Source organism: Aristolochia californica, unplaced genomic scaffold (assembly GCF_029961685.1).
Source record: "Aristolochia californica isolate CCGP_79_NKW_82.1479 unplaced genomic scaffold, dmAriCali1.0.hap1 SCAF_7, whole genome shotgun sequence".
In the NCBI taxonomy this organism is placed as follows: domain Eukaryota; kingdom Viridiplantae; phylum Streptophyta; class Magnoliopsida; order Piperales; family Aristolochiaceae; genus Aristolochia; species Aristolochia californica.
In genome coordinates, this window is record NW_027182268.1 from 34,244,495 (window position 1) to 34,272,021 (window position 27,527).

The 27,527-nt window shown below is 36.8% G+C and overlaps 3 protein-coding genes across 3 annotated transcripts; all 3 read left to right on the forward strand.

Annotated features, from left to right (window-relative positions):
- The first annotated feature begins 380 nt into the window (after nucleotides 1–380).
- On the forward strand, nucleotides 381–9,849 carry LOC137936090 (V-type proton ATPase catalytic subunit A-like). Its single transcript, XM_068780634.1, has 20 exons — nucleotides 381–749; nucleotides 2,176–2,302; nucleotides 2,522–2,577; nucleotides 2,656–2,712; nucleotides 3,044–3,155; nucleotides 3,269–3,306; nucleotides 3,428–3,529; nucleotides 4,647–4,703; nucleotides 4,804–4,875; nucleotides 4,984–5,085; nucleotides 5,206–5,268; nucleotides 5,348–5,480; nucleotides 6,154–6,260; nucleotides 7,410–7,604; nucleotides 7,731–7,817; nucleotides 7,917–8,021; nucleotides 8,277–8,374; nucleotides 8,469–8,547; nucleotides 8,667–8,755; nucleotides 9,368–9,849. Exons 1-20 carry the CDS (start codon nucleotides 672–674, stop codon nucleotides 9,480–9,482), a joined length of 1,872 nt encoding a protein of 623 aa, XP_068636735.1. The 5' UTR covers nucleotides 381–671; the 3' UTR covers nucleotides 9,483–9,849.
- A 1,729-nt stretch (nucleotides 9,850–11,578) lies between these two features.
- LOC137936317 (glycosyltransferase BC10-like) lies at nucleotides 11,579–21,248 on the forward strand. The gene is made up of 11 exons (XM_068780906.1): nucleotides 11,579–11,845; nucleotides 13,277–13,800; nucleotides 14,822–14,920; nucleotides 15,437–15,537; nucleotides 15,620–15,691; nucleotides 15,912–16,002; nucleotides 17,265–17,345; nucleotides 19,017–19,076; nucleotides 19,206–19,328; nucleotides 19,418–19,456; nucleotides 20,625–21,248. The coding sequence occupies exons 2-11, from the start codon at nucleotides 13,417–13,419 to the stop codon at nucleotides 20,751–20,753; spliced, it is 1,179 nt and encodes a 392-aa protein (XP_068637007.1). The 5' UTR covers nucleotides 11,579–11,845; nucleotides 13,277–13,416; the 3' UTR covers nucleotides 20,754–21,248.
- Nucleotides 21,249–22,718: 1,470 nt separating this feature from the next.
- On the forward strand, nucleotides 22,719–23,228 carry LOC137937347 (uncharacterized). The gene has a single exon (XM_068782414.1). The coding sequence runs from the start codon at nucleotides 22,719–22,721 to the stop codon at nucleotides 23,226–23,228; it is 510 nt and encodes a 169-aa protein (XP_068638515.1).
- Nucleotides 23,229–27,527: the final 4,299 nt, after the last annotated feature.

Consider the following 27,527-nt stretch of genomic DNA (forward strand, 5'->3'; position numbering starts at 1 on the left):
CTTTAAATTTTCTTTAGTATCAAAATGATAGGTAACCAAGAGTAATAATAACTCAATTTCTGCCAAAGCGCCAGGACGTTTTGGAGATTGAACAGGAACACAAGGGTACAACAGTCAACATTTAATTTGTCCGTAAATAAAAAAGTACTTCCCTAATATATAAATTTCCTTTAATAAACTTTAACATTAAATCAACATATTTGTAGTTTAGAACCAAACAAACATTTGTCACAAGGTGTACCAAAAAGGATGTTAACATATGACGCATCCCAAGAATTGGGTGAACTGACAATTTTCTTTTGACCAAAATACCCCGGCAACGTTGCACACGGAGGCACAGCCAATCTTCTGATGCATAATCAGTCAATCATACCAGAGGGAAAAACCGGAGAATTGCAGAAAATAATTTTAATCTCGATTTAAGGCCCCCGTGAGCTCTGTCTATCTACTTCGTTGTTTCTCTGGTTTGTCTCCTCACTTTCCTCCGGTGGATCTTGGTCCCATCTATCCTTCGAATCCTCACTCTTTACAAAACCCTAAGCTCCTTATACCGTGGTACTGATAAGATCTCTCATAGTTTCTCCATTTTGAGCTCTAAGATCGGCACCAGATCTTCGAATTGCAGTAGGTGATCGTTGGATCCTCATTTTGTTGTTTTACATCACATCAAAATGCCTGGGGCGTACGGAGACCGATTGACCACTTTTGAGGATTCGGAGAAGGAGAGTGAATACGGATATGTTCGAAAGGTATTGGCAGGGCTGTTCCTGTGTCAACTAGTATTATCGGCTGAATTTGGCGGATACGGACGGTTTTAGCGTTTTTTTTTTCAACCATTTCATTTACTTATGGTGTTATGGTTTTTAATCTGTTTCAGCCGGATTCGGCTGTTAATTTGACTGAACGTGAACTTCAGGAGGATTTTGGAGTTTTAACTTACTGTCGGATTTTTTCTACTGATCTGCTGGTTTCTTTTATTCCGACAATCTCCATCCCTCTTTAACTTCGGAGGCAAAAGAGTTAACGTTGTTGAATTCAGTTCTTTGAATGCTTTCCATGAGTTGTCATGTAAATTCTTATTTCTCTACTTCTTTTGATCGTAGCACACTTAGCTATAATTAGCCTATCTTCTGTCACAAAGCTACTGGTTATATGCTCTACGATATCATCTATCTGATTTAACCTTTACGCTGTCTTCTGCTGATTGATCCTTATTTTCTATCAAGTCAGGAGCTGTTCAGTTTGCTTTATGAATTAATCTCTTCGTAAATCAACTCATAGCATTCATTCTAGTACTGTTTAGGATCTCATTCGGTTCAATAGAGTGCTGTTGACATCATCTAATTTTTTTTTTGTCCTGTTAGTTAGTATGAAGATAGTAACGTTCTTTGTCCATGTCTATGCTTCACTAAGTTAGGTTGAAATACTAGTAATCAATTTCTTGGATGCACAGTATCTAATATGACAAAGTTCTTACGAGCTATCAACTTTCCTGTCACAACCTGTCTCCTTTATCTGGCTTTGGAACTGTCAATTAAATTTTAACTGGCAAAGTATATTTAGTGTGTAATTATATGCTTCGGTAATCTCTATTTCCTCTGGAAAATGCTGAGGTGATTTTTTAAGCTTCATATTTCTTTATTTTATGCTTAGCCTCTTCCAAGTTTGAAAGTATCTCAGTTTTTCTATCAGTATTTTGCAGATAATTATTTATGTTTATAGACATCCTTTGTAATTTATCTTCTTGTTTGAGCTCATTTGACATCCTGAAAGGTTTATCCTGTCTACTTGTTTGAGCTCATTTGACATCCTGAAAGGTTTATCCTGTCTTCTTGTTTGAGCTCATCCTGAAACGTTTATCCTGTCTACATGTTTGAGCTCATTTGACATCCTGAAAGGATTATCCTATAATGTATAATCTTTATGTTTGTTACAAAAAGCTGCAGAAAGAAAAAAATTATTATTTTGTATTTTATTTCAAACATCCATAACTTAGAGGCTGAATTCCTATATTGCAACATATAGTTTGTCTAAAAACTTGTGTGAATTATCAAAACAACTTCCTCGATTGCGTATGTTCCTTGGATGTTGGGTTAATATTGTTATTTTTTATTATTGGAATTTGAAATGCCAACCTGATTAACTAATTCAGAATCAAACATTTGAAATTTTTAGGTTTCAGGACCTGTTGTGGTGGCAGATGGAATGGGTGGTGCTGCTATGTATGAACTTGTTCGTGTTGGTCATGACAACCTTATAGGTGAAATTATTCGTCTGGAAGGAAATTCAGCCACAATTCAAGGTATTCAACGTTCCTGTTTCCTGCAAGCGGCCTCCGTTTTGTCTTGTTTTCTTTATTTTATTTTATTTAGGGTCTACTGTTTTTTTTTTTCTTTCTTGTAGCACATAATAATATCACAGTTTCTCAAAGTACTGTTGATTTCTGTATTTATCCTATTTTGTCTGGTTTGTGAAAAGTGAAAATTGTATAGTATTGATAGATTTGCTGCTTTTATGACAGTTTATGAAGAAACGGCCGGGTTGATGGTGAATGATCCTGTTTTAAGAACACGGAAGGTACATTTAAGATTTATCTCTGTCTCCTTTTTGCTTTACAGCATTGATTTAACTTTTAGCTGTATACTCTTACTGCAGCCACTCTCTGTGGAGTTGGGACCTGGAATTTTGGGTAACATTTTTGATGGTATTCAGGTGTGTCTATTTTCTCTCCTGTAAACATTTCCATTAAAGATGTTTAAATTCTTGATTCAGTAAGCGTGTTTATTGTTTTGGTATTTTGTTAGCCAGGCTTTTGATCTTTTCTTGGGAAAGATAGAAACCTGAAAGTGGAAAATGAATAAAGCTGCATAATTCTCTCTTTTCCTTGCATAGTTTGTGAGGAAAACAACCTTATGTACCAATCCATTTGATAAGGGGCCACAATCTTCTCCTTTAAAATCGGCCTTTGCTAGTGAAGGCCTAAGTGGCAAATGTTTATAGTTACTTCTTTTCTCGTTTAATTATTTTTCACTTTTTATTGCAGAGGCCATTGAAAACTATTGCAATTAGATCTGGTGATGTCTACATTCCTCGTGGAGTGTCTGTGCCTGCTCTTGATAAGGACATATTGTGGGAATTCAATCCTAAGAAGTTAGGTATACTAATCAAATTAAAATGCCTGTTTCTGTTATGTAGCCATATCTCTTGTGGAACTTGCTGGTCCTTTCCTCCTTTCAACCTGATATGCATTTTGCTTTGTCTGCTGTAGGGGTGGGTGATCTTCTTACTGGTGGAGATTTATATGCTGTAAGTTTAATCAAGTTGAATTTATTTTCTAAAATTTTCGAAGCAATTTACTCTGAAGTATCATCTCTGATGATTTTTATGCCCCATGCTATAATAACATGTTTATCATTTCTCCATGCAGACTGTCTTTGAGAATAGCTTGATGCAGCACCATGTTGCACTTCCTCCTGGTTCTATGGGAAAGATCGCCTATATTGCACCGGCTGGGCAATACAACATTAAGGTTTGTGTGACTGGTTTTCACTCAGTATGCATCTCACATACTTGATGAGTATACAAGTTGTTTAGACTTTTTTTGTGGGCAAAAAGTTATTTAGACAGTAATATTTTTGTGAAACTTCCCCTTTTTTGCTGTTGCATCCACCAGATTTGGAGCAGGTCTGTGATGATTATGTGGTTGCATACTAGAATTGCCCTCTCTTTAATGTCTTTTCACCAGTAATACATTTAGTTTATTTGACCAGGGTTGCCTGTAATGCTGATATATACCAGTTCTAAGCTGATACATATTGGATTTTGGGGTACCTGATACACTTTGTATCAGCCGATAAAGGTCGATACACCCTGATACATTTCAGAATTTGGGGTACCTGATATGTATTGGGGATATGATATGGGCAACACTGGGTTTAATTGTTCTAGGTTTTAATGAAGGTGTAACAGCAGGTGCTATTTCTCAATGTGTAGGTAGCTAAAATAGGCAGGGCTTATGTGGTTGTAGGACTAAGCAGTTGTTTGCCTGATGTTGCTTAGGACTTGCAGTTTTCTTAAATACCAGCCACCCGAGAAGCATTTACATAGCATTTTACTTGTCTTCCTTCCATTGGCTTGAATTTATTTTTCAGAAGGCACTTCAAGCCATAAATCTGATTGTTAATTATGACCAGACAATTATCTTGTAGATGTTACTTAGAATCTGCAGTCTCCTGAGTCGAAATTACACAAACCAGTCCAGTTGATTATGATGCCATGCACCATTTACGTTCTTGTTTTTATCCAATTGGCCCGCCAACTTAAGATACCAGTTGTGTATGAGAGAGTCATTATTTACTTTGTCTTCATTCTGTTGGCTTGAATCGAATTTAAGAAAAATGCTTGTGAAGGTTCTATTGTTGAGTGGCATTTTGCGTGCATCTTAAGTGTTAGATACTGCTTTCTGATGCAAGAAATTGAATTTGAAATGAAAATAATATTTTTAACATATTTGAAATTAATATAGTTAAAATTGAGATGCCATAAGTTTGCAGCTTAGGTGTTTAACAATAAGCATTCATGATCCTGATTGAAGTTTAATCATCCTGACTAACTTAACCCAATTTTCTTTGTTCACATGTTTACAGGATACAGTGCTAGAGTTGGAATTCCAGGGTGTTAGAAAGCAGTTTACAATGCTTCAGGTTTGAATTGTTTTTACATAGTTGTTGTGTTGCTGTAACTAGCATTTTATTAAAAATTACAATTTATGATGTAATTACAGTCAATGTTTACCCTCTTCAGACTTGGCCTGTGCGAACACCGAGGCCTGTTGCATCAAAACTTGCAGCTGATACTCCTCTCTTGACAGGGCAGGTTATGCAAGAAACTAAACAGTCATTTTTTTTTTCTGTGTTGTGTTTCTTTCCATAACATTTACATTAAATATTCTTGTCTCTGACGCATAGTTTGTCTCGTCTACAGCGCGTTCTTGATGCCCTTTTCCCCTCAGTACTTGGAGGAACTTGTGCCATTCCTGGAGCATTTGGATGTGGGAAGACTGTCATTAGTCAAGCTCTTTCAAAGGTAGATAATTATCTTTTCATGACCTCTTTTATTTTTTCCTGTTTGTCATGACCTTATCAAGGATACAAAGATTGAAAATGTTTCATTTTCTTACTTAATTGTGCTGGTGATCATCTGCAGTATTCTAACTCTGACACAGTTGTCTATGTTGGTTGTGGGGAGCGAGGCAATGAGATGGCTGAGGTACTTCATTGCTTTGTCTGTTTATATCGTTTTCTTCCTTTTGGTTGTTTCCTCAAGTTTTTGAGTTTTTTTGTTCCAGGTTCTTATGGATTTCCCTCAACTGACAATGACATTGCCTGATGGTCGTGAGGAATCTGTCATGAAGCGAACCACTCTTGTGGCAAATACTTCTAATATGCCTGTGGCTGCTCGTGAAGCTTCTATATACACAGGTATCTATGAATCTTTTGTGTCAAAGGATTTTTATTGTGATACAACGAAATGGTCATATAGTGTTTTATTCTGTTAAACAAAAGTTGAGGACTCACTTTTCCTGTGATGTCCTTAAGGGTTCTCTGTTGTGATTTTAAAAATATGAAAAAATCTAATTTGTCATATTTGCTGCTTATCTCTGGCTATTTCGTCAGTGATGTGCACTCCTGACTTTATCTTCTTCCACTTCTTTAAAGAATATTTATCGCACTTTGCCTGGACAGGTTGAATACCATAACAGTCTATCATAATCTCGAAAAAGGAAAAATAACTTAGGGAATGGCTTCTCAGTTTTGGGCATGCATGTTGTCTAGTGCACTCTTGTGACCTACCTTTTCTCAAATTTGATGACTGCACGTGTGTTTTTGTCTGATGTATAAGAACAAACAACTGGTGCCAAGGTTCATAGATTTGACATTTCTTTGGTGGATGCTTTTTTTTATGAGAAATATTTAACGAAAAACACCCAGATGCTACAGAGTACAGGTAGTTTAAAGGATTAAACTGTGCTGTGTTCACCTTGTATCTGATGGTATTGTTCCATTTCTCGACCATGGAATATGATACTTGTGGCTGCTTTGTGTATTGATTGCTATGTGTTCTTTCTTGGATGATGTTGATGTTGTTTTTCAGGTATCACAATTGCTGAATATTTCCGAGATATGGGCTTCAATGTCAGCATGATGGCTGATTCTACATCTCGTTGGGCAGAAGCATTGCGTGAAATTTCTGGACGTCTGGTAATTGCTTTTCAATATTACATAATTGTGAACTTTCTTTCTTATAAAGGCACCTGTAAAGGAAGGTAACACTGATTATTCCATGATATCAATCCATTATTCCAGTATATGTGTGGTTATGTGGTCCAAGTCATGTGTGGTTATAACTTGTTGTTATGGCTGATGAAAGAGCCAATATACCTATGAGAATCAAGTAACATTTCTCAGCTTATTCTTCCAGGCAGCTAGTGCTACTACTTCATAATATCACTGCACCACTGATTGGATTAACGGTCATCTGCATAAAAGTTGAAAATGAATGTTGTATGACCTGCAAATCTTCACCCTCATCTGTTCTTCTATCTCCAAAAATCATGGTCCATCTGTCAAGAACCATATGATCACATTTATTGAACTATCCTCCTGAAGTATCGGAATCAACCAAATTATGATGGTTCAACTTAGTTGTGCATATTGGCCTGGCCATCTCTCTGCCTCTCTCTCTCTCATTCTCTTATGTTCTCTATTCTAAAATTCTAATGGTAACTTTCTGTAGTAAAGAATGAGTGGAAAGTAGAAAGCCATTGCTGCTGGGTATGAAAATACTAAAGATGAGCATTTGGCAATAATAACCTTACCTATTCCAAAAATTTTCTTCAACCTACTTGCCAAAGTTTAATTTGACGGCACCTAAGTCTTCAACTGCTAACGAGTTGTTAAATATTTCACATGGTTGTGATTTTGGTTTATCTGTATTTGCTGACTTAGTGAATACATGATAAGGTGATTCACAAGTTACTTTTCCCTTACTTTTTTCTCAGCAGTTTTGCTTTGTTGTATCTCTGTTCCCCTCTGTTTTGTGTTAAAAAAGAAACAGTCCTTGTGTTGTTATTTTGATCCTTCTGAGATCCATGGTGAAATTTTGGTTAAGACAAATATGTGCAATATTATCATTAAGTTCACCTTTCTCCTTTCTTATCATCCTAATATAATCTTGCTTGTTGTGTAATTTGTTCCAATTCATTTTCTTGGTTAAATTTCCTCTCATTGTTTGAAAAGAAAATCTTGTCTTTGATTTCATTTTACTGTCAAGAATTGAGATTTTTTTCTTAAATTACAAAACATTAACATTGACCATTTTGGTTACTAACACAAAATGTTTCTCTTCAGGCTGAAATGCCAGCAGATAGTGGGTACCCAGCATATTTGGCAGCTCGTCTAGCTTCATTCTATGAACGTGCTGGTAAGGTGAAATGTCTTGGTAGTCCTGATCGTACTGGAAGTGTTACAATTGTGGGTGCCGTTTCTCCTCCTGGAGGAGATTTCTCAGATCCCGTGACATCTGCCACTCTTGGTATTGTACAGGTAAAGATACTTTTACTTCTGTTGTTTTTGCAGTTTCTCTGTCAGTTTTTGCTGTTTTCAGAATGACAAAGACTTGGATTCTTAGTTCCTGTCAAATTTATACTTCTGTTTTTATTCTCATTTTAGGTCTTTTGGGGTCTTGATAAGAAACTTGCTCAGAGGAAACACTTTCCATCTGTTAACTGGCTTATTTCTTACTCCAAGTATTCAAAGGTAATTAACTTGTAGCTGTAGCCTTGCATGATAGAAACTAATAATGTTCTGATGTCATATACATGGATGTGAATCTCTCCCTGTTGTCATCTTTTGCAGGCCCTAGAATCTTTCTATGAACAGTTTGATCCTGACTTCATTGCCATCAGGACAAAAGCTCGTGAGGTGCTACAAAGAGAAGATGACCTAAATGAAATTGTTCAGGTATGTGTTTTTTGCCTTGAACTGCACCTTGGATGATGTCTATTTCTATTGTTCCTTGTCAGGTCTCTATTTAGTTTTTTTATTATGCCTGATTACTCGTTAGTTTTATTAATTGCCTTTTTCTTACCTTCAATAAAAAGTGAAAATAACCCGAATCATAATCTCTCAATTTGGTGCCCTCAATGAACAGTAAAAAAATGATCTGTTGTGACATTATGAAAATGACCATTTGTTGTGTTCATTTTAACTCTTCAGCTTGTTGGTAAAGATGCATTAGCCGAGACAGATAAAATTATCCTAGAAACGGCCAAGCTTCTGAGGGAGGACTATCTTGCTCAGAATGCATTTACACCGTGAGTATCAATGCCTTCATGTTGGATTGAAACCATAATTATTATCTATTTTGTGTGTTGCCTAATTTGAGGTGGTTGTTTTCTTTTGTTTCAGATATGATAAGTTCTGTCCATTCTATAAATCTGTGTGGATGATGCGTAACATCATCCATTTCAACACTTTGGCTAATCAGGTGAGACTTGTAGTTAGCATTGTCTACGAAGCAAGAAATCTATATGTCCATTTCTTAGTTTGGTTTGAATAATTATATTTGAAAAAAAAATATTGATTTGTACTTTTCTTGATTTGCAGGCAGTGGAGAGGGGTGCTGGTGCTGATGGTCAGAAGCTTACCTACAGTATTATCAAGAATCGATTGGGTGATCTCTTCTATAGATTAGTGTAAGTTAACTACCCCTTATGCTGCTACTAGGAGTGATCTCTGGACTTGGGAGTGGAAAAAGTTATATCAATCCACTTATCTGACTGAAAACCAACTGGAGTCAAATAGGGTTGGTTGCATTTTGGACATGACAGACTGACCTTGGCCTCCTTCCAATTTTGGATAAAAAAGAGAGGCTGTCAAGACATCAACCCAACTCCCATATGATAGTCAAACGAAACATCACATAAGGCCTTTAATTTATTTTATCATCAGTTAAAAAATTAATTCAATACTTCATCTATCCAATGCTTATTATGGTTTTTATTTTACTGACTAAAACATACTTTCAAGATATATAACAGCATGATATAATTGTATTTTTGGTTTTGTACTCAAACATGGTTTTTTGGGGTAATATCATAGTGATGGACCTTTTGATATTTTATATTTTGGTAGGTTACTGGTATGGGGGAGTGGGGAGTAGATGTGGATATGTATAGGTACAAGGAGTAGTTTAGTAGGTTGATTCATTGGTCTTGGGTAGTTTTGGATTTTTTATTATTAATTGTTAAGAAGGGTTTTTATAAATGGTTAGGTAGTTTTGGATTCATTGCTTGCTGGAACTGCAGGTCCCAAAAGTTTGAGGATCCTGCTGAAGGAGAGGCAACTCTGGTAGCAAAGTTCCAGAAGCTATATGATGATCTAACTGCTGGATTCCGCAACCTTGAGGATGAAATGCGGTGAATTTCTTAGTTTAGAACAAGTGGACTGTTGTGCTCATTTCTGCTATGGACTCGGGCTCCAATTTTTGCAGTTGCAGCAGATGACACCTACGGCTGACCCTTGTTATGTATCGTGTTCTGTAGCCTTTGCATGCGTTCCTTCACGTAGTCCAAGTAGGTACAGATGAACACATGTTTTTTTTTTTTAAATAAGTTATTGCGAGTTAATAGTTTTCTTTGTGGGCTTGTGGGCTTGTGGGCTTGTGGGCTGTTCTTTTCTCAAATAAGATGTCTATGAATTGACACTTACCTTCAGGGCGATGCGGTTGCTCTTGTAACTTTTGAACTGCTTCTAAGTTAAATTTTGTATACTAAATATTTGTTGTTGATACGAGTGATCGGTAACTGCTGAAATGGTTCTCGTTCATGTAATACTTTTAAAACACCTTGTATTTGTTGTTATACTGTAATAAAAAAAAAGTTATGTAATTATACTTTCTGATGGTGTGTTTATATCAACAGAAAACCATAAGAAAATGAATAGCAAAAATTTTAGTGTATTGATTTTTGAGATGAGAATATTTTCTGTTTAATTCTTCTTGTCCTGTAAAATAAGTAGGGTGTTGCTCTAATAGGAAACTACTTAAAACATAAAAGTAAGAAACATTAAAGTGGTATTTGATTATTTATTATCTTTAAAATATTTAATTTCTCTAATTTAGACAAATATTACAATTGTTTTACAGCTGTTTGTTATGATGATGCAAAAGTAAGAAGATTCATCAAATAATCATTAATAAAAAATTTAGTATATAAATTTGATTAAAAAGATAATTTTTGTTATTAATTTTCTTTTATAAAATCAGAATGATCTAGACAACAAGGATTATGGAACTGAGGGACATCGCATAACGTGCAAATAGAGACATGATTTCAACCTCTCCACGTTTCAATAGAGAAATTATGGTGGCAAGAGGTTGAAACGTAGGATTTACTTATCTTCAAAATGGTAGTTAGTGCGAGCAATGGTAACTGAAAACATCTATCCTAACATCCTAATTTAGACCTTTAAAAAATAAATAAATAAACCCAGTAATTTTTCTTTCAGTACCCACCCACTATCCAGCTCTTCAAACTCTGTCTAGAGAAAAGAAGAAGCCTTAAAACTTTTAAATAAGAGCGACCCAAGTAGAGCATGTGCAATGCATCTTCCCTTGTGTTTCGGATGATTTCAACTATCCAGTAGGTCAACCAGGCTTTTTATTTTGTTTATTCGACTGATTTGTCATTTGCACGACTACCTTCCCCTCAAATGGCTAAATCCCAATCTGCAAAATTCAGATCTGAGGTCACCCTTTGGCCTTTCAACCCGCGCGAGTCCTCAGGTTTGCACGACAAGGCTTCGGGTTTTCAGCGTGTTTGAAAAGTCGTTGCAGTTGGCGCCTGACGGCACCTGATTCAACCAACGCAAGCGCGATAACTCCCCAGTCCCAGCCCGCCCCGTGTTGCTCGGTCGAGTCAAGCCGGCGACTGCGACCCACTCGGCTCACTGCAGCTCCAACCGTATAAGAAACAGTCAGAGACGGTCTCTACTCTCCACGAAACAAGGAGATCCACCTCGCCCTCCATTAAATCTAAATCTAAATCTAAATCTAAATCCCAATCCCAATCCCAATCCCAATCCCAATCCAATTCCAAATCCAAATCAATCCAAATCCAAATCTCAATCCAAGCCTTTGAACATTGAATTACCTAATCGTAATTTAGTCAATCTAAGTTAGGTATCGATAATAAAAAAAAATTACTCTTCTCCTCTGTGCTCTTGATTTGTCAAATCTTAGACTCCGACGCGGGTGATGACAAGATGAAAGGACGATATAACCAAATCTCAGGGATCCTTATCGGCTTTGGTAGCGTTCTTAGTCTTATAATCACAAAAATACCACTATTTTCAACGGAGCAAAAAGGGAAATAATTTATTCCTGACCCCTTATTCTAATAATAAATATTATCATTCATGGGGACCAATACGGTTCGGAATACGTATAAACATACGGTGGGGAAGCTCCTATAAACTGTAAGGCGCCGGCTGGAACTGTTCTCTTTGGAGCGAGCGAAACGACTGCTTCGACTGTGAGAGGAGAGAGTCGAGAAAACGAAACAAAACCGGTCCCTTTTTTCCCAACTGCGTTTGATTTTTCTTTTTTCTGTGCTTCTCCTTACGGAAGCTCGTTTTCTCTCCCGGTCGTGCTCCATCCTTGCCTCGTCTCTGACCTAGATCTCCTACAAGCTACTGACTCGGGGATTGTAAGACGATACTTTCTCGTCTAGGCCTGATCTTTGGATCTCTGGATCCGAACGGGCTATTCGGCGTCGGACTTTCAGGTGTTTTTCTCTCGTTCCTGTTAAGATCTTTTGCTACTGTCTGGACGAAGTGGTGGCCAGTGCTTAATTTGCGCTGACACGATCAATTAAGGCGATTTTTTTATGGGAGGCTTTTGATGTGGTTCTTGCTTTCGTTTGTCGAATTTGATTTGTCAACGTCATTGCGTTTTCGTGTTTTGGATGTCATGTTTTTGGTATTGGATTGTTTTTTTGGAGGAGGGGAGTTTATTAATCTCGTTGGTTTCTCTTGCTTTCCAAGGTTGTGAATTTGTGGTCCGGAGGGAGTTGGGTGGTTTCTTGTTTACGTTTCGTTGTGGTTCGAGTTGGATTTTGTGTTTTATAGCTGGAAAAAGGAGTTCAAACGGCTTTAAGTTGGAGGTTGTTTGTTATCACCTTTTCGTTTTCGGGTTGCGCGGACAAACATTAGTCAGCATGCTGATGCCCTTTTTTTCCTTTTGTAGAGAACTTAAAAGTCTCCTTCCAAGTTTTTGGTTGGATATCTGAAACGGAGAGTTTTTTTCTTTTTTTCTTTTTTAAATTACTCTCTCTCTCTCTCTCTCTCTCTCTCTCTCTCTCTCTCTCTCGTTTGTAATCAAATACTGATAATATCGCTTGATTCTTATTGTTGGCAATTATAAAAGTTTAAAACTTTACCGCTTTTTATTATAGTCATATGAATTTTGATGAGACTTATCAATTGTATTTTGGTAGTTGACCTGCTAGAGGAAATGGGGAATATATAAATTCCTTAATTTTATTTTTTAATACTTTAGGATTTTTAATTATTTAGTAGTTCGATTGTTGGGAATTGGGTGATCCTTCTTGATTAGCCCTAAGCATTCTCTATTAGATGCTTAGGAGTGAAAGAATACATCTATTTTGACGTTACTGACTTGTTTCTCAGTGGGTGCAACGTGCGTTGATTATTTTCCCTCTGCTTGGATTGATGTCTTTGACAATAATTATTTCTGCAGAACTCTTACGTCAACAGAGTTCAACAGGAATTTAAATCTTGTTTTCTATAATCCATGGTTTTCCTATTTCTTTATATTGATTTTAGGAATAGATGATAGATGCTGATTGAGTCATTGCATTTCAAGATTACATTGTCATCTTTCTGTCCTGGAAAATGTGTATGGATAAGGCAGTTGTAATTTCTACCTCTTGTTCTGTCTTCTGTCCCTTCCCTTTCTTTTATTGGGAATTTTGAAGGAGGGTCTTTCATCCATCATGATTTAAACAAATGTCTTCATGGTTTTGACAAATTTTACTATTGATTTTAAAAAAAAATTCTTCTATTGATAGTTTTGTTCATTTCACAACATTTGTCCTCTTAGTTTGATTTGACATTGATACTGTTCTTGTCGAGACATAAGGCTTGAGTCTTACAGATTTTCTGCTAATAATAATCATATTTTCTTCTTATTTCAGCTTGCTTGCTCATCTAACAAAAGAATAGCCAGTTATAGTGGTGGTGACTGGTGACTGGTCACCTTTTTTTTAAGTCAGATGGATCAGGGAGTTGAAGAGAGAAAAGATCTGTGAGGTTTTCGTTTTATGGGTTTGCTTAGATGAAGATACCTAAGGCGTGGCGGCTAGGCATCAGAGAGATGCAGATTATGCCGGCCCCGCGCCAGAGACCACCTTCGAAGAGGCCATTGTGGATAATTGTCTTGGTTTCCATGGTTTGTGTGTCATTGATTGCGGCTTATGTCTACCCACCTCGGCAATATGCTGCTTGCTACCTTTTTGCTTCAAATGTTTGTGGTCCTTTTACGCAGTGGCTTCCACCTATTCCAGCCAGGGTACCAAGTGATGATGAGGTTTTATCTCAGGTTGTCATTAGAGAGATTCTGAATGCACCTTCTACTCAACCAAAAAATCCAAAAATTGCATTCATGTTTTTGACACCAGGATCTTTACCTTTTGAGAAGCTGTGGGAGAAGTTTTTCCTTGTAAGTTTACTCTAACTAAAGTTTTTTTTTTTTATCTAGAGTTAGCTGCTTCATTATTCTTTTCTTTTCATTTCTTTTTCGTTTTTTAGTAAGCTAGCATTTGTCCCAGTGACAAAAAGAAAATAGTGACAATATATATTAAAATGTTGTTTTTTTTTTTTTTTGAGCTATTATTAATAAGAGAGTATGGAGAGTTCACCTAGGGGGAGATAGACAGTAGTTAAAATTTAATGAAAAAGTGGAAATATGTTGTCTTTTTTTTTTTTAAATGTGGAAATATGTTTTGTCTTGATATCTGCTTCTGGGAAGTCAAGTGTATCTACTTGATGCTTCCAACTAGTTGCGGGATAAATATTTATAAAATGACACTAGGCTTCTGATTCAACAGGTATGGAATTCACAATGCAATGTTAGGTGGACACAGTTGTGTCAACTATAATCTTTTTTAGTCAGGATACCATGTCCATGGGAACTCTTTAAGTCTGGCATATCGCATTCATAAATGAAGTGAGATTCTACTTTTTGTTATTTTAGTGGTAAATTGGACTGATCACCCTCATGAATTGCCCACCACAAGAAGCACAAGTTAACTGTGGATATAATGGAAATACCTAAATCTACCATGGGATTATAACATCATAGTAATGTTTGGGGAAAAAGATCATGACAGCTTGATAAACCTGCCTTTGACATTTTGTGCTGTCAGGTGATGATTCCAATATAAATGCCTATACCTGTCTTGATGCCATGTGAACTTGTGAAATACCTTGAGTTTATGAACAATAAAATTCTCTTGGAATAGTAGATTCTGGTGTCTTATTGGAAATGTAGCACAGTAATTGGTGACAGTCAGAGAATAAGATGTCAGAATTTTTTCCTTGGCCGGTTTTCTTCATTTTATTAAAATTTCTCTTTCTCTTAGTTCAAATGCTACTTATTCCAAATGTATTATATAGTTTTTCATGTAGTTGCTGGAGTTTGTTTGGAATTGATTATGCTTGTTTCTTTCTCTATTTATCAGGGTCATGAGGACAGGTTCTCTATCTATATACATGCATCAAGAGAAAAACCTAGACACACAAGTCCCTTATTTGTTGGTCGGGAGATCCATAGTGAGAAGGTAATCAAAAACTTCTTTCCATACCCCCAATATCTTCTGTTTTTTTCTGTATCCTTTCTGTAAAAAACAGGGAGCTCCCCATAACTTGAAGGTTTGAGGCTGCAATCTTGTGGTACTTGGTTCATTTAGCACCGACCAGGCTAATGGCCGCTTCCAGGTGTCTCTTTATTAGAGATCTTGGAACATGTCTAGCTAGTGCTTGGTTCAGTTAGCACACTCAAGGCCAATGCCCGCTTCCAGGTGTCTCTTTACAAGAGATCTTGGAACATGTCAAGCTAGTACTTGGTTCATTTGGCACACTCAAGGCCAATGCCTGCTTCCAGCTGTCTCTTTATCAGAGATCTTGGAACACGTGTAGCTATTTGTAGTGATATAACCCAAATTAATCCTCAAGCAACAACTTCTCCCTTATTCTTCACCATAGGAACAATAAATTTTCTTTATGTCAGCTAGTTTCCAGCCTTACCAAATGATTAACTTGTTTGGAGTCACTAAAACTTTGACAACTACCACCAGGTAGTGTGGGGAACAAATTCAATGGTTGATGCGGAAAAGAGACTTTTGGCAAGTGCACTTCAAAACGCTGATAACCAGCATTTTGTATTGCTTTCTGACAGGTGAGCAACTGACTTATTTCTTACCGTATCTTGTTTTAGTTGCTTTTGCAGTACTGAGCAGCCTTTTGTCTTTTTACTGCAGTTGTATTCCACTTCACAATTTTGATTATGTGTATAACTATCTAATGGACACAAATATCAGCTTTGTTGACTGGTAAGTTTGACAAGGTTCTGCATGATCATTTCTTTCAAATATCAGTTCTGTTGCAAGATTTAGTCCTGAAAGCTCAGCATCTCAACTGCTCCTACTCTATTTATTCTCATTTTATTTGCTTTACCACCTCATATCTGCTTGAAATGTTATCCAAGTCTCTTCTAAATGTGCTGCTTATTGCCTTTGCTCCACTTACTAAATCATTATATTTTCTTTTCAGCTTTGAGGATCCTGGTCCTCATGGGACGGGCAGGTATATAGAACATATGCTGCCTGAAGTTGAGAAGAAGTTTTTTAGAAAGGGTGCACAGGTATGCTCACAATGAATGGTTACATAAACATGCAGCATGAAAATCTCTATACCCATTTGTTCCTTCTCAATAAAAACCTTGAAATGTTTTAAAAATAGTTCAATATCTTGCTGATATATGTCACTTTTCGGGTGAGATATCTCATGTTTCGAGATAGCTGAGATACGAGGTTGTCTTAGAAGGACCAGAGGTATCATTTAACTCAGACATCTTGGGTATATTGTTCCAGAATTTGGGATATATGGTGCTTTACCTGATACTATGTTCTCTGAAATCATGGTTCTGAATGCTAAAGCTATTCATTTTCATGGTTGTTGTTATAATATCCAAGGTAGCAGCATCATTTCAAAATAAAAATAAAAAATCCACGGTAGCATCATTGTCTACTGTTGGTACTTCAACAGTATGAGTTATGTATGTGTTAAAAGAATCAAAAAAATTTTATGAGCTACGTAAATTACTTTAACATGATGGAAGAATCAATGGAGTGAATTTTTTCTTCAAATCAGAAATTTCAGAATGGACCAGCTGTTTGACAGTAACAGTGCTAGCTAAATGTTTCTTGTTGTTGTTGTGTTGTATCATTATTATTTTTATTTTTATTTCTTTGTGTAACTGGAGTTCATTTTGAAATAAAAGCTCCAAGTTTAAACCTACTAGGAGGTAGAGCACAAATTCCGTTTTTCTGGAGTGGGGTTTAATTTAGTCAAATAAGGGTGAGTGTCCATTTGAGGTTGGCCTAAAGAAGTCACAAAGAAAGCTCATAGAGGCGAAGACATACTCTACAATCTTAAGGGTCTTATTTTTTAACATGACAGCACTGTCATCTTGTTTCAAATCTTATGTCTAGCCTAAAATCCTTTTTTTCACGTTATGAGTTTTATTATCATTTGTGAAAATGTAGTTCACTTTAAATTTACGATTATACCACCTAATTGAAATCAAGGCAGCAAACTTGCCCATACATGGAAATAGGACTTAAAAGCTTTTTGTGGGTTGAGTTCAACTTTCTTTTCCTCAATAAGTGTCAGTTTAATGCCACATTTGGGAAGTTACAATAATTCTTTAGAGATGAAGATGCAGACCTTGTTAATCTTCTTGACATTGATGAGTATGTCTGTCTGGTTTCTTTATTATTTTCTCCTCATCATGCCCCTGAAATTAGTTTCTTCAGCAACACGTTGGCACTAAGTGTGATCTCAACGTGGCTAGAATCATTCCTATTCCGGATTTCAATGGTATCTAATTGTTATCTATTGCAGTGGTTCTCCATGACACGCCGGCATGCAATGGTAGTTTTGACGGATGCCCTCTATTACACAAAATTTAAGCTTCACTGCAAGGTATAATCTTTGTCAAGATATGACTTTTATTGTGAAACTTTTATTTCTGATTCTGTTTTTTGTTATTTACAATGAAATTGTCTGCATTGTTTTTTATTTTCTTCTGTAAAGCTGTTGAATTGTCCATTACATCAATTTCTTTGGGTTTAATCTTTAGAAACATAAGAGAGGAGCTAGTCCAAGAAACCTTTTGATTGAGCACATGGTCATCTATATGGTTGTGTTTATTCTCAGAATACTTGTTTTTGTATTTTATAGTGGATAATGAGAGGTTAGTTGTTTGACAATTTAAATGACTGGGACAATTTGCTGATAATAGTTAAATAAGATTAATCTTATAAAGCGAGGTTGTGATTTTTTAGGGTGCCAGAATCTCAGATTAATGAAAGGCACATGGTGTCTTTATTTTATTTCTCCTAATGATTGTGTTCTCAAGAAATAATGGGTGTCATCTACTTATTAAGCATATCTGATATGAATTTCTTTGTTCTGTGCAATGTCGAACGATTTCCAGTGGTTTTCCAGTAAAGAAGTGCATGCTTCTTTGTTCATAATGAATTTCCTCCGAAGCATCATAATTTTTTTTTTTAAAATGAAGAAGGTTAAATGAACTGGCATTCTTTCCTTAACGGCAACTTGAGACAGTTTTTGTACGAGTGAACATTTTGCAATCTGGCATTTGCAAGCTGAATGAGAATGTCGTCATTAGATTTTCAAATTCTCGTTACAAATGAATATTACACAAAATTTTGGTAGGAAATTTGTGTTGAAGGTTTACTGTTTAGCTAGTGTCCTTGATGGAAGTAATAGAGCTTGGTATCTATAAATGAGTAGCATTTTCTCTGAGAATGAAGTTGTTGAGGCATCTCATGTCTTGAACATCTACCTGTCCCTATAATCAGGGTGATTGGAGTACACTAGTTTCATTTGTGCATTGGGATGGAGGTTCTTCTCCTATAGTGTGCTTGCTCAAAGCAATTCTTATACCTATCTATAGGTAATCTGGCACACGAAGGGTGATGGTTTCATGCAAGACTCTGTGAGGGAACATTTGCATGTACACTTGGGTCATTATGACTCTGCAGAAGCCCAGCATGCTCTTCTTCAGGGGCTCAGTCTATAGTGACAATTTCTCTGAGTCCTTCTTGATTGGAAGCAATTTAGCAAATAAGATGTAAGATGAGAGTGAGCTTACCACTTCCTTGGCTAAGAGTATCAGCACATCATGTAATAGTGCTTATAACAAAATCTTATCGAATAATGTTCAGTAGATCATTTGGTTTTTATTTTTCTTGTTTTTGTATTTCTCTCTCCTCAGCTGGCTTTATTTTTTCTTCTTTGATGAAACCTATTTCTCATTGTTTTATTACGCATTGGAGTTTGCCCATAATTTTGTTTGGATCCTCATTTTAGAAAAAAACTAATAAATTAAACATACAGATCAATTTTTAATGAGTTTGTGAGTACTGAGTAAGAAATTGATGATGACTTTCTAGAGTACCGTTTGGATGACAGTGCAATTACTAAAATTATCATTTTTGTGATCGACTTGGGATATGCTCTAATTTTATTATTGTATCTATAGATGATTTGTTTGGTATGGATGCTTTGCTGTTAACCCACATTGTAAAATTCTCAACTCATGATGAGTTCATGTTTTCACTTTCACAGCCAGGAATGGAAGGTCGAAATTGCTATGCAGATGAGCACTATTTGCCCACACTTTTTCATGTCAGTCCATATAACTTTGGACTATATTTTTCACTTAATCATAGTTTTTCTTTTTTTTCATTTTCTTTATATTTTGTATGACTGCACGCTCGTGGTATGTTCTGAATTCTTCTGTCACACTTTTTTCAGATGATTGATCCACAAGGAATTGCAAATTGGTCAGTCACACATGTAGATTGGTCTGAAGGAAAATGGCATCCTAAAGCATACAGGGCTCAGGATGTCACTTTTGAACTCCTAAACAACATTACAGTAAGATTTATTGCCTTCATTGAAACTTTCTTGTGCTTGATGAATATATCTGCATTGCATTTTTTTCTGATATTATTGTTGTCTTGCAGTCTATTGATATGAGCGTGCATGTCACCAGTGATGAAAAGGTAGGTCTTCTACTATTCTTCCATGTCCGTTAGACTATTATTTCAATAAAACATTTTTAATATAATCATAAACTGTCCTTTCCTCATTTATGGTTATGCATTTTTTTTACAATAATTTGAATTATTGATCGCTACTCATGGATCATTCTTCTTCTGTATCTACAACCGATTTTACTTGATCATTAGAGAACAGCATTATATGAAAGTGGTCTTCACAATTTTTTTTTTTTCATAAATTTTTTTAAGCATATCTGTTTGTCCTGTTAAAATAATACAATATTTATTTATTTTTTGAAATGAATACAATATTTATTATATGAGCACATAATAGTAATTTAACGATATAGCAACATAATAAAACATTTAGATATAGTAGTATAATGACATAGTAATATCTCAAGACTATCATCATCATCATCTGTGTCAAGGCCTTATTCCTTCATAGGCAAATGAAGCCTCCATTCTACTGATGTTCAATCGACTGGTGGAGTTGAAGTAACCAATTATGCATTTACTAAAAACAAAGGCATGTGAACATTAAGCTTTGAACTTTAATTTTCTAGTTCCTAAGTAATGTGAAAAAAACAATTATATCTTTTGTCGCTCTGTACTTTTTACTTTGTCATCAGTTTAATAATAATCGGACTGCTTATACCAAATAAAAAAATAAAAAAGAGATAAATGAACAGTAAAACGTCCATTAGGTTAACTAAATAAACATGAGTTTGTTTGGTCTCTATTCATCTGTGGGGGCAATTGGAGCTTGTTTTTCTTCATTAAAATGTTTTTTCTGTATATGTGCATACTTCTCATACATGCCCATTTGGACTATAAACTAGTTTTGAGTAGCAGTACGCTGTACTTGGAGGCCTTTTAGAGTTTTGAGTTTTGGTAGGCTCCAGCAAATCGGATTACTCCTTCACGGTTATCGATAATTCTCCTTGATTTGACTCTTATTTTATCATCCAACTACCAATGCATCTTTGTGGGAACTATCATTGTCTTTCATTTTCCTTTTATTGTGTGTCACTTCTCAAATGAGGTATTTAAGCGTTTTTTGGAGATCCTGCACTCAAAGATTGTGCAGGATTTGTGATTTTTCAGCACTTCTGTCCTAAGATATGAAGACAAAAACGATTGATGATTCACCGTGTCTATCTACCTGCAGAAAGAAGTACAGCTCAAACCATGCTTGTGGAATGGGGTTAAGAGGCCATGCTATTTGTTTGCAAGAAAATTTTATCCGGAAACACTTGAGCCGTTGCTGCACCATTTCTCAAATTATACATCTATTTGAGCAATGCCACCCTCTGCAGTCATCATTCTTTGGTCGATCGATCGACCCCCAAGTTTAGATTATATAAATTGTTGTAAATTGCAAAACTGCCAAGCTCAAAGTGCCTGTCAGTTTCAGAAAAACAAAAAAACAAAAAAGGGGCAAGTGATTGGCGGTGGCGAGGTTAATAGTTTCCTTTCCTGACCAGGGTTTATCCAGCTTCCGGAGTAGGCAACCCTTAGTTAAAGGCATTGTTTCTCATCTCGTTTTTATCTTCTTTTTTTCCCTGTAATTTGGCTTCATATTATTCCAAATTTTAAACATCAAAATTTTAAAAACTTGTTTCTAGTTTCATCTGCCATATATTGCGGTCAAGTAACTCTTCTTCCTCTTCTGTTTTGTTAGGGGAGGGAACTTGAAAACAATCGTTCTTTGTACACAGTTAAAATGGAGTGATAACAGAGTAGAAGAGGAAAACGTCTTAAGACTTCATTGGCTGCTAGTTTGGTGCCTTTGCTCAACGCCCTCATTTTCTGTTTTTTTTCTCTCTCTCTCTCTCTCTCTGAGTAGGAAGACAACTTTAAAAGCTTTATTTTGAAATAATCTCATTCTGAAAAATATAGTATTTTGAATGACTTTCTAGTCAGATTGAGTGACATCTAGACATGTTTTTCAACACAGGAGTAAAATAAAATAACACTGAAACAAACAAGAAAGAGACGGAAAGATAAGAAGAGATAAAGATTAAGGAAATGAATGTGATAGAAAAGGAGGAAAGAGACCAATGATTTGCTCATAAAACGATGGAAGAAATCATGCGGCAGGCGAGTGGGTTAAATTCTACCAACTCCTTCGCTTAAAGTCTAAAGAGGATTCTCTCTCCATTCGATTTATTAGAAAGGTTCGGCGTTTCAATAAGATCAAGGTTATCCATTCACGCGAACGGAGCAGAGGGCCTGAATACTCTCTTTCCCTCTCTCCCTCAGTTTGGTCGGCACATTGTGGAGCTTCGGGTTTGCATGGAAGTCGTCCTACGGTCCCAGTAATGATAAAGATAGGTTATGCCCACTTTTCGAAAGCCAACGGAAGCTCACAAAGCTACAGGAAGAACCTTTTGGTCAGACTTGACGACACCATACAAACTGTAGGCGTCCCATCTTACCAGCTAAGCTTAAAAAGGTTCCCACTTTTTGCATTTAAACCTCTGAAATCTCTCTTCCATTCATCTTCATTCTTACAATGACGTTTCTACCCTATTTACTTGCCCAATATAGAATTTAGAGTACTCAAGAGACAGGTATTATAGAATTACAATAGTCAATGTATATATATTACAATTTTTTAGAGTTTGAATTTGAGTTTATTCGGTACTTGTATTTTGATAATTATTCTTATTTCTATTATATCCCTGTAAGATGAAGCTCCGAGAGGATTGGTGTTCAAGAAGAGGAAGAACAGCAACATTGGTAGAAGTTGGGGCGGTTGGAATCGCATCATCCAGTAAAGAGATGTGGAAGAACAACGACACTAGTAACGGTATCATCCAATAAAGAGATGTGGAAAAACAGTGGCGTTAGTAATGGCTAGGGCAGACAAAATTGCATCGTATGAACGGGAAAAATAGGTTTTCAATTGCAATTTGCAGGTAGATCTTCAGATTGTGAGGAGGTGAGAGCCAGTGGGGTTCCTTCCTGCTTTGTCCCGCACATTAATGAGTCTACTTGACTTTTAATATTCATTCTACCGACTTCATCTTTCCTCTTGACTTTTCATTCTTTTATTAGTTGCCTTCTAATGTGAGATTCCACCCAAGCAGTGCTAATTTAATCCCCTTCGTTTATGGTTAATTAATCACTGCGAGAACACACGCCCTCCGATTCTTGTATATAACGAGAGTCTTTCACAGACGATTTGAGAAGAAAGAAACGGAAACGGCGATCTCCCTTCCGTAAAAGGGTAGAGCTTTCCTTTTTAGTTTCAGTTCAGATGGGTTGCTTCCCAATCCCATGGAGGTCGTCTTCTTCCTTCGACTGGGTACGAGTGGTCCACGTCAGCGGCTTTGTTGAGGACTTCAACGAACCGGTCACGGTCCGGGATGTGGTGGGCGACGCCGAGCCCCCGATCTTCTTTCTCTGCTCCACAGCCCATCTTCTCTCCTTCGGAACCCAGCCGCTCCGTCCGGAAGATGTTCTCCAGCGAGGCCGCTTCTACTTCCTTATACCCCACTCCATCTTCCAGACCGACTCCTCCTCACCTACCGACCTCGTTCACCTCGCTGCCCGCCTCTCCGCCATTGCCAAGCGCAGCCGCCGGCTCTCCGCCAAGTCGACGCTACCCGGCGGTCTCTTCCAGCCGAGTGCGAAGCGAATTCAACCAGTAGCAGCGTCGGGAAGTAGTACTTTCGAGGTCCGGAACCGCGGCAGACTGTCGTGCAGAGTCGGCTCGTGGAAACCCATATTGGAGACGATCGAAGAGAAGGCGTTCGAACGACGGTAGGGGTGGGTAGTGGGTCGCTACTTGCTAATAGCTACTCGACTGATCGAAAAGGAAAAAAAACCAGAGAATTATTTGTATCGTCTCATCTCGTTATTGCTTGTACAAGATGATTTCATTTCCCATTTATACTAGTTTGATCAAGATGTTATGCACATGAAGTGAAGCCATGAATTAGGTAAATTTTGAAAGAGTACCAAACACACATAGGCTTTTTCTCATAGATTTTACTAAGAATTGAAGAAAAATCTCAAACCAACTTTCAATATGAGGAAATTTAAGAGAGATTTTTCCAAAGAGTAAGCTTGAGAGTAAATGAGGGAAAGCTAACGAGTAGTAGAAGATAGTGAGAGAATGTGTTGCTGTCTCTCCTTTCAATCAAACCTATAGGCTTCACCAAGACTTAAGGTCTACAGCTTAATTTCAAAACAAACTCAAACTTGTGCTTTTCTAGTTTTAGAAACAATTTTGAATTCTAAAACCATCATAAAATTTTGCATTTTTTCACATCGATGATATAAGAATGTCTTATAACAACCCCCTAAGTCATTCAACTTCTCTACTAGCCATCATAGAGAGCTTTCTGAAGCTTGCAAACATGATTAGGGAAACGATGATCAATATAACCTGGAGGTTGTTCAATATATACTTGTTCAGTAAGATGACCATTGAGAAAGGCATTCTTGATATCCAGTTGATGGATAGGCCATCGATGGGTAATAGCAAGTGATAGCACAACACGAACAGTGGTAGCTATGATGACATGGCTAAAAGTGTTGGTGTAGTCAAGACCTAGAACTTGTGTGAAACCCTTGGCCACGAGACGGGCTTTGAGACGTTCAATAGAACCATCAGGCAAATATGTGGTCTGAAAGAGCCATTTAGAACCCTCAATATTGGTGTGAGCAACTCGAAGGACCAAATTCCAGGTACGATGACGTTGCAGAGCTCGAACTTTTTCATCCATAGCAGCAAGCCAGGCGACATTCTTGGCAACAGATTTGAACCCTTTAGGCTCAGTGGATGTCAGAAGTGCAGATAAAGACCAGAAGATCCAAAGAAAGCAATATCGGCCGAGTGACGGGGTTTGAAAATACCAGCCTTGGCACGTGTGACCATGGGATGAGATCCTAGTGGAATAGCAGCAACAAGAGTAGTAGGAAGTGGAGCACTGGAACCAGGGGGATTAGGATCAGCGGGCGGTAGAGGCGGTCCTGTAGGAGAATTAGTGGCCTGCAAAAACTCATTCACGGGGTCAGTACAAATAACACACGGACGAGAACCAGATTGAGTAATATGTTGGGAATGGGACATCGGAAGAGATGGGGGTATGACTAGGGGTGGCTTCAAACCAAGCCGGCTTGAGTTTGGCTCGGTGCCAGCTCGGTTCGATTCGGTATCTCTCAAGCTCGAGCCGAGCTCGAGATCTGAAGTCGGCTTGTTTAAATTAACGAGCTGAACTCGACCGAAACTAGGTTCGGCTCGACGGCTCGCGAGTCGACTCGTTAATTAACGAGCTACAGATTCGGGGAGATTTGGGAAATTTTCATCAATCTACCATTTCCCATGCTGCTCTCTCATGAAAAAAAATTTTGGTCTCTCTCTTGCACTCTCGCTCTCTTGGTCTCCTCCTTCCCTTCTCTCTTCTTCTTTCAAAATTTTTTTCTCCCTCTCTCGGCCTCCTTCTCCCTTCTCCCTCTCGCCGTTGGTGCTCCTTCCGTCGTCACCTCACCTAATCCTTTCCCCAGCGCATCGTCTTCTCTGCCTCTCATCGTCATCGTTGTCAACTCCCGTAGCGTCGCCCTCGCCTCGTCGTACCCCAGATAGAACAGCTGCTCTGAACCCTCTCCCGTCGTCATCACCCCCTACCACCGCCTGCTGCAATCAAATCAGTCGGCCACAACTCTCGCCGGAATGTTACAGAACCCCTTGGATACCTAAGTTAATTTCCCCCCTCGACGCTTTGTCCAGCACAACGTGCAAACTCGAGTATTGCTTGACACATGTGAGTTTCGCATGTGCGTTTTTTTTATGAAAAAAAAAAAAACTTGCAAATCCTATTCTCAGCCTGTTTTTCCTCTGGACGATGCAATTTTGTTAGGCCTAACCTCCTCTAGTATTGCTTTTTCTTCGGACGATACAATAATACGTAAAAATATAGTGTGTTAAAGTTAGCAAATGATCAAATTTTCCTGTTTATTTATTTATTTTTTATAATTAATCATGTGCACAGTTAATTGGCTCACGTAATTATTGTATTAATGTATAATAAACTACAATCATTAAATAATATAATATCTAATTTAATTAATTAGTATATTAATTTATTTTAATTATACATTAAATTACTTATTCTTGTTGTAATCATGTTTTTTTTACCTAATTTAGGGTTTAAGTATTATGTTTTAATTAACTATACTATTATAAGTTCCTCATTTTCTTGTTTTTTATATTTTTCTCATTTTGGGACACTAACACTGGAAACTATTTTTTCGTATACATGAACTCGTCCACACTAATACCAAGTTTGAAATTGAATTTCATGTAGATTAATGAAATGAATTTGAAGTAGGAGTTTTTTTTACTAACTTCCCCTTATAATCCTCATATCCGCAGTAGCTTCAAATTTTACATTTAGTGATAGATTCATATCGTTCTTCCTTGGTATCAAATACAGTTCAAGCTTTGATTTGTGGCAGTGATTGGGTTCGGGCTCTTCACGGTGTAAAGAAAAATCAAAAGGTGAATTTCTTTGATTAATTATTTATTATGATATTTTTTAGTATTTTTTTAGTTTTATTTATTAAAATTTTGTTTTATGATTATAGCCTGATAAGAAGAGTATAGAGATAATGCCACCAGCTACAGGATTGTTCATGTTTTTCTCATCATGGTAATTTTAATATTTTTAACGACATTAAATAACTAGTAGTGGAAGAGTATTTTTTTATCTGACAATAACTAATTTTATTTTTTGTTTTTGTCATAGGTGGAGATTTTGCTCATGCAGGGATGTATATTATTTTCTAGCATGAAGAGAAACAACTATAGTTTGTAAATTTATAATGGATTTATAGTTTTTATTTGGGTAATTGTAAATTGATAGTGATATTTCATTTAATTTTGTTGTGTTTGATTATTGTATGGAGTTTATTCATAATGTTATGAAATGTATGGAGTATTTAGACTATTTTATGGAGTGTATAAACAATTTCATGGAGTGTTTATGGAATATATAGACAATTTTATGGAGTGTTTATGGAGTGTTTATGGAGGTATTATGTATATAAATTATGCCCAATTTTAAGTAGAGGTCATGCCGAATTTTATAAAGGTATTATATACAAAGATTATGCTCAACTTTAAGTAGAGGTCATGACCAATCTTATACATCTATTATTTATATAGGTTATGCCCAATTTTATGTAGAGGTCATGTCCAATTTTATGTAAAATGTATGCATAATTTTATATACAATTTATTTGATATATATTTTTTGAGAAGTTTTAAATGCATGTTGAAGCTCGAGCTCAGCTCGAAGCTCGGTTAAATTTTTTGGGCTCGAGCTCGATAAAAATTTTAGACTCGAGACGAAGCTCGGCTCGAACATAGGCAGGTTCAGGCTCGGTTCGGCTCAATGCCACCCCTAGGTATGACAGAAGGAGAGGAACTGGGTTCCAGAAAATTGAAAATTTTGAGAGAGGATAGTGGTTGAGTCTAGGAAGAAGCTAAGGATGGGAAATAAGTTTCATCAAACTGAGCATGTCGAGTGATGTATATATCCTAGAGGTGATGGGATCAAGATAACGAAAACCTTTGTACGATGAGCTATATCCCTGAAAGAGACAAGGAAGACTACGCTGAGAAAAATTATTATGCATATAATCACGTAAACATGGATAAACACGACAACCAAAATGATGAAAATTTTCATAATTTGGAGAATGACCATAAAGAATTTCAAAGGGGACTTACCTCCGAGAAGTGGTGTGGGCAAGAGGTTGATGATGTAGGTGGCAGTGCTAAAGGCGTCAACCCGGAAGCGAGGAAAAATGTGGAAATAGAAAAACAGAGCCATACCAGTTTCAGTTACATGACGGTGTTTTCGTTCGGCGTGACCATTTTGGGTAGGGGTGTATGGACACGATAGTTGATGATGAATTCCAAAAGTACGAATGTGGTGTTTAAAACGAGTACTCAGAAATTTGGCACCACCATCACTTTGAAAAAATTTTATACGAGCAGAATGTTGGTTTTCCACAAAATTTTGAAATTGAAGAAATGTATCATAGAAGTCAGATT

Coding starts and splice junctions, on each gene's coding strand:
- LOC137936090 (XM_068780634.1), top strand. CDS start 672: ATGCCTGGGGCGTACGGAGACCGATTGACCACTTTTGAGGATTCGGAG. Junction 3,156..3,268: donor ATTCAATCCTAAGAAGTTAG/GTATACTAATCA, acceptor TGTCTGCTGTAG/GGGTGGGTGATCTTCTTACT. Junction 6,261..7,409: donor GTGAAATTTCTGGACGTCTG/GTAATTGCTTTT, acceptor GTTTCTCTTCAG/GCTGAAATGCCAGCAGATAG.
- LOC137936317 (XM_068780906.1), top strand. CDS start 13,417: ATGAAGATACCTAAGGCGTGGCGGCTAGGCATCAGAGAGATGCAGATT. Junction 13,801..14,821: donor TGTGGGAGAAGTTTTTCCTT/GTAAGTTTACTC, acceptor TCTATTTATCAG/GGTCATGAGGACAGGTTCTC. Junction 19,077..19,205: donor ATTTGCCCACACTTTTTCAT/GTCAGTCCATAT, acceptor CACTTTTTTCAG/ATGATTGATCCACAAGGAAT.
- LOC137937347 (XM_068782414.1), top strand. CDS start 22,719: ATGGGTTGCTTCCCAATCCCATGGAGGTCGTCTTCTTCCTTCGACTGG.